The following is a 6000-nucleotide window of genomic DNA, read 5'->3' as shown; positions in this document are numbered from 1 at the left end:
CTCACTAAATCCAGTGCTTGACTTGACAGGAATAGGTGCCAGTTCTATTTACATTGAGATGCAGGAGCTCCACAATACTGTTGAGCTAATAAGAGGTGCAGGAGCTCCACAATACTGTTGAGCTAATAAGAGGTGCAGGAACTCAAGCAGTAGAACATTTGAGGTAGTCAGCTCCAGTGAATACGTCAACATCAAATGACCGTACTGTACATGTCCGGGCATGTTGAACAAAGCACAAACAAAGGACTTGAGTGTTTTGAACAGCACACTGGAGTTTCTAGAAACAAACATCTAACGTATGTATTCATCTCTCCCTCATTCCCTGTGTGACCCTTTCTAATTGTTGAAGAGCAATTGTCTTTCATGAGAGTGTGCACTAAACTGGAGCATTCAGTTATCAGGAGCAATTATCAAGTATGTCATTGAATTGCAACTTGAAAACTCACTTAAACTCGTGAAGAGCACTTATTCTATCAGACGTCAACTGTGTCTCAGTTTAAATTTCCACTTCCTCTATCTAGCCCAACAGGGACAATTTCTTAATTGTGATACTGGTCTGGACAGATGAAATGTTAGTTACAGAAAGTTGATGGACTGTTGCAGGAAATTTATACAATGAGTTTTACAGGAATTGGAGCGTTCCAATAATCACATCTTCTTCCTGTTGTGTCCATGGGCTAGAGAGAGAACAAGTCATTTCCTCTCAAATCCATGAAGAGAAATGAACAAGTACACACTTTGGAAAAGAGGAGAGATAATTGGGACGCAACCCTGGTGAGATAAAGTTCTAGCACTGTAGCTGTGAAACCAGTGAGGTTTGAAGTAGTCACAGTTTATGGATGACAAATAACTGTTGGCAGTCTGCTCAGGCTTCCTATCTGTTCATAATAAAAAATGCTGAGTCATCTCTTCAATACAGACAACTTTAATCAGAGCTTTACAGAGCAACTAGACAGGAAGTGAAAAGACAACCATAAGATCCATTGTAATTATTGACAATGGTCTTTTATGACAAATGAGTAGTAGAACGTTCAGAGGAAAAAAGAGAACGGGATCGGTGAGGGAACGACTGCAAGAGTGTAATAACAAAAACATCTCAATGTAACAATATTACAATAAGAAGTGATGGTGATATATACATCTCAATGTAACAATATTACAATAAGAAGTATGATGGTGAGATATACACATCTCAATGTAACAATATTACAATAAGAAGTGATGGTGATATATACATCTCAATGTAACAATATTACAATAAGAAGTGATATATACATCTCAATGTAACAATATTACAATAAGAAGTGATGGTGATATATACATCTCAATGTGACAATGTTACAATAAGAAGTGATGGTGATATATACATCTCAATGTAACAATATTACAATAAGAAGTGATGGTGATATATACATCTCAATGTAACAATATTACAATAAGAAGTGATGGTGATATATACATCTCAATGTAACAATATTACAATAAGAAGTGATGGTGATATATACATCTCAATGTATCAATATTACAATAAGTAGAGTGGTTTAGAAGTTCCTTTACTTTCATGGACTTCAGACGAGTACAGAACTACAGTGAAACAGCTATAGCGCAGCTACTACCAGTCTTTGGTATCAGGATTCTCTTTGGTAGTCACTACAAGGGTCAAGTCTGGCCAGGGACCTGATGGAGCTTGGCACTTGTGGGTTTGAATTTCCGCTAGGACAACCCATACAAAAATGGATAAAAGCATCTGCTAAATGGCATATATTATGTAGTATTTTGTGGAGCTGAGGGAAGCTCACCACCTGCTCAGGGACTATATAGGATAGACATAACCCTTTTGGCTACCCCTGGGTTGTATTCATTAGGCACCAAATGGAAGAAAATGGACTGAAAAAGAGAGGGACTATCTGGACTTGTCCAATAAGAATGAGTTTTTGTTTCTTCGTTGTAAAACATTTTCCAACATCACATGCCCTAGTGAATACGAACCTCATACATTTACAGAAATGTTGATTTGATTGAAGTGCCATGTCCCAGTCCTTCAGATAAAGGTAGTACAGTCAGGTCAAATGAATATCAAATGCGTTTGTAGACGTAGATGATATTGTTGCAGTTGGGACAGCTGTGATTCACGTCTTTACATGAGTCTACACAGAAAGGGATGGCGCAGCATGGCCAGCACCTAGAGGGTAAACAGTGGAGTTAATGAATTCTCTCTGTCAAAATGGTACCCTATTCCATAATTCACTAATTAAAGGTATGCCTATAGGCTTTAGTTGAGAGGGCTAACACTTGTGTGGTGCACGGGTTTCCTACCCCAGTCGGTCATATACACAGCATAGCATTACAGAATGATTTCTCTCACCCAACAATGAAGAGGCCACCACAGATAAGCCAGGTGAGCAGGCCAGAGTTGGTCTCTGTCTTGGTGACCACGTGCTGCTGGCAGTGGGGACACATGGTCGAACCTCCGACCTCCATCAGGCTAGGAGTCATTATTACCTGGGTCACTAAGGAGAGAGAGAGAGACACACACAAGTTTAGGAGACATTATTACAAGGGTCACTGAGGAGAGAGAGAGAGAGACAAGGTTAGGAGACATTATTGCATTTGTCACTGAGGAGAAAGAGAGAGAGAGACAAGGTTAGGAGACATTATTGCATTTGTCACAGGAGAAAGAGAGAGAGAGACACACAAGGTTAGGAGACATAATTACATGGATCACTGAGGAGAGAGAAAGTTAGGAGACATTATTACATGGGTCACTGAGGAGAGAGAGAGACACAAGGTTAGGAGACATTATTGCATTTGTCACAGGAGAAAGAGAGAGAGACAAGGTTAGGAGACATTATTACATGGATCACTGAGGAGAGAGAAAGGTAGGAGACATTATTACATGGGTCACTAAGGTTAGAGAAAGTTAGGAGACATTATTAGATGGGTCACTGAGGAGAGACAATGTTAGGAGACATTATTAAATGGGTCACAGAGAGAGAGACAAGGTTAGGAGACATTATTACATGGGTCAGTGAGGAGAAAGAGAGAGAATGTTAGGAGACATTATTACATGGGTCACTGAGGAGAGAGAATGTTAGGAGACATTATTCAATGGGTCACTGAGGAGAGAGACAAGGTTAGGAGACATTATTACATGGGTCAGTGAGGAGAAAGAGAGACAATGTTAGGAGACATTATTACATGGGTCACTGAGGAGAGAGACAATGTTAGGAGACATTACATGGGTCACTGAGGAGAAAGAGAGAGAGAGACAAGGTTAGGAGACATTATTACATGGGTCACTGAGGAGAGACAATGTTAGGAGACATTATTACATAGGTCACTGAGGAGAGAGACAATGTTAGGAGACATTTTTACATGGGTCAGTGAGGAGAAAGAGAGAGAATGTTAGGAGACATTATTACATGGGTCACTAAGGAGAGTCAAGGTAACCAAGTTCCCCATCAAGTTCAATTTTTTTCATGATTATTTTTCCTAACATTTCCCAATCTTTTATGTTTTTCTTCTATCCATCTTTCTTTTCTTGCCTCTTCCCATGTCATTTGTCTCTCTCACTTTCCGTCCATCCTTCTTTACAACTTTAAAAGGGGCACCGATGTGACACGGATTGGAGTGTAATTGAAGAGAGTAATGTAAAAGGAACTGTTTAGTGGATCATGAATACAACTTAAATTTCCCTTATCTAGAAAGACAGAAATAAATATGTGAAAGTCAATGCTGACACCTGGTGGTCTGCTGAGTACAACTGCGCTTTAGAAACTTTCTACACACATGCGCAAGTGCACGTGCACACACACACACAAACACAGTTGAATTGCACTTCCGGAATAGTAGCCCAAAGAGAATCAAATAACCTTCCCTTTCTAAAGACTAAATATTTACTCAGGCATCGTTTTGTTCTGCTAAACAGTTCTCCACAGCAGATAAGGTTATTTCCTTTGAACCAGTTTACTGTAGAATATTAACCTGTCGCAGACCTGTTTGTGCTCATTGTGACAATTGCAGCAATGGCGTTGTAGATTGCACATCTGGGACCAATGCTAGTCGAGTCTGCCTGAGAGCTGAGGAAGGAAAGCTGATCCAGGATCAGAGACCATTCATTCCCACCAGTCTGCTACACATTTTAGAGTGCCTCCAAATCAAATCAATCATGATTGGCTGGCACCTCTCTGGCACAGCACAATAACATCAGTGTTAGAGAAGGGTCACAACCCAAATGGGTGAGAGAGTCTGTGTCTCAAATGGCACTCTGTACCCTATATAGAGCACTAGTTTTGACCAGGACCCATAGGCCCACTATAAAGGGAATAGGGTTCCATTTGGGATACAAAGTCAGAGAGGAAAAGCCTCGTCCAAAACATGGATGGAAACATTAACTGGCTATCTTATGAATGGATGCACAGATGCTGCTTTCTGAACTTTGCATTCTGTAACTTCATATCCCCTGGTTTCCTGGAGTAGCTCTGACTGAGACATTATGTAACTTCATATCCCCTGGTTTCTCAGAGTAGCTCTGACTGAGACATTATGTAACTTCATATCCCCTGGTTTCCTGGAGTAGCTCTGACTGAGACATTATGTAACTTCATATCCCCTGGTTTTCCAGAGTAGCTCTGACTGAGACATTATATAACTTCATATCCCCTGGTTTCTCAGAGTAGCTCTGACAGACATTATGTAACTTCATATCCCCTGGTTTCCCAGAGTAGCTCTGACTGAGACATTATGTAACTTCAAATCCCCTGGTTTCTCAGAGTAGCTCTGACTGAGACATTATGTAACTTCATATCCCCTGGTTTCCCAGAGTAGCTGACTGAGACATTATTTAACTTCATATCCCCTGGTTTCTCAGAGTAGCTCTGACAGACATTATGTAACTTCATATCCCCTGGTTTCTAAGAGTAGCTCTGACAGACATTATGTAACTTCATATCCCCTGGTTTCCCAGAGTAGCTCTGACTGAGACATTATGTAACTTCATATCCCCTGGTTTCCTGGAGTAGCTCTGACTGAGACATTATGTAACTTCATATCCCCTGGTTTCTCAGAGTAGCTCTGACTGAGACATTATGTAACTTCATATCCCCTGGTTTCCCAGAGTAGCTGACTGAGACATTATTTAACTTCATATCCCCTGGTTTCTCAGAGTAGCTCTGACAGACATTATGTAACTTCATATCCCCTGGTTTCTCAGAGTAGCTCTGACAGACATTATGTAACTTCATATCCCCTGGTTTCCCAGAGTAGCTCTGACTGAGACATTATGTAACTTCATATCCCCTGGTTTCCCAGAGTAGCTCTGACTGAGACATTATATAACTTCATATCCCCTGGTTTCTCAGAGTAGCTCTGACAGACATTATGTAACTTCATATCCCCTGGTTTCCCAGAGTAGCTCTGACTGAGACATTATGTAACTTCAAATCCCCTGGTTTCTCAGAGTAGCTCTGACTGAGACATTATGTAACTTCATATCCCCTGGTTTCCCAGAGTAGCTGACTGAGACATTATTTAACTTCATATCCCCTGGTTTCTCAGAGTAGCTCTGACAGACATTATGTAACTTCATATCCCCTGGTTTCTCAGAGTAGCTCTGACAGACATTATGTAACTTCATATCCCCTGGTTTCCCAGAGTAGCTCTGACTGAGACATTATGTAACTTCATATCCCCTGGTTTCCTGGAGTAGCTCTGACTGAGACATTATGTAACTTCATATCCCCTGGTTTCTCAGAGTAGCTCTGACTGAGACATTATGTAACTTCATATCCCCTGGTTTCCCAGAGTAGCTGACTGAGACATTATTTAACTTCATATCCCCTGGTTTCTCAGAGTAGCTCTGACAGACATTATGTAACTTCATATCCCCTGGTTTCTCAGAGTAGCTCTGACAGACATTATGTAACTTCATATCCCCTGGTTTCCCAGAGTAGCTCTGACTGAGACATTATGTAACTTCATATCCCCTGGTTTCCTGGAGTA

General features: G+C 40.8%; 1 protein-coding gene across 6 annotated transcripts in view; it reads right to left on the bottom strand.

Annotated features, from left to right (window-relative positions):
- Window positions 1-909: 909 nt before the first annotated feature.
- The window catches only part of LOC110486938 (lipopolysaccharide-induced tumor necrosis factor-alpha factor homolog), a 30880-nt gene continuing 25789 nt past the window's right edge, over window positions 910-6000 (bottom strand). For all 6 annotated transcript variants that reach the window (XM_036941688.2, XM_090194471.1, XM_090194472.1 and 3 more), the window contains 2 exons: window positions 2366-2510; window positions 910-2182 (listed from right to left, as the gene is read on the bottom strand). In XM_036941688.2, the coding sequence (XP_036797583.1) occupies window positions 2077-2182; window positions 2366-2510 (251 nt within the window). In that variant the 3' untranslated portion in view covers window positions 910-2076. The remainder of the gene's footprint in view (window positions 2183-2365; window positions 2511-6000) is intronic.

The sequence above is a fragment of the Oncorhynchus mykiss genome, chromosome 13, assembly GCF_057628025.1.
Source record: "Oncorhynchus mykiss isolate SJ-2025 chromosome 13, ASM5762802v1, whole genome shotgun sequence".
Lineage (NCBI taxonomy): Eukaryota > Metazoa > Chordata > Actinopteri > Salmoniformes > Salmonidae > Oncorhynchus > Oncorhynchus mykiss.
The sequence above is the reverse complement of the archived record's forward strand: the minus strand, read 5'-3'. Positions and strand labels throughout refer to the sequence as shown.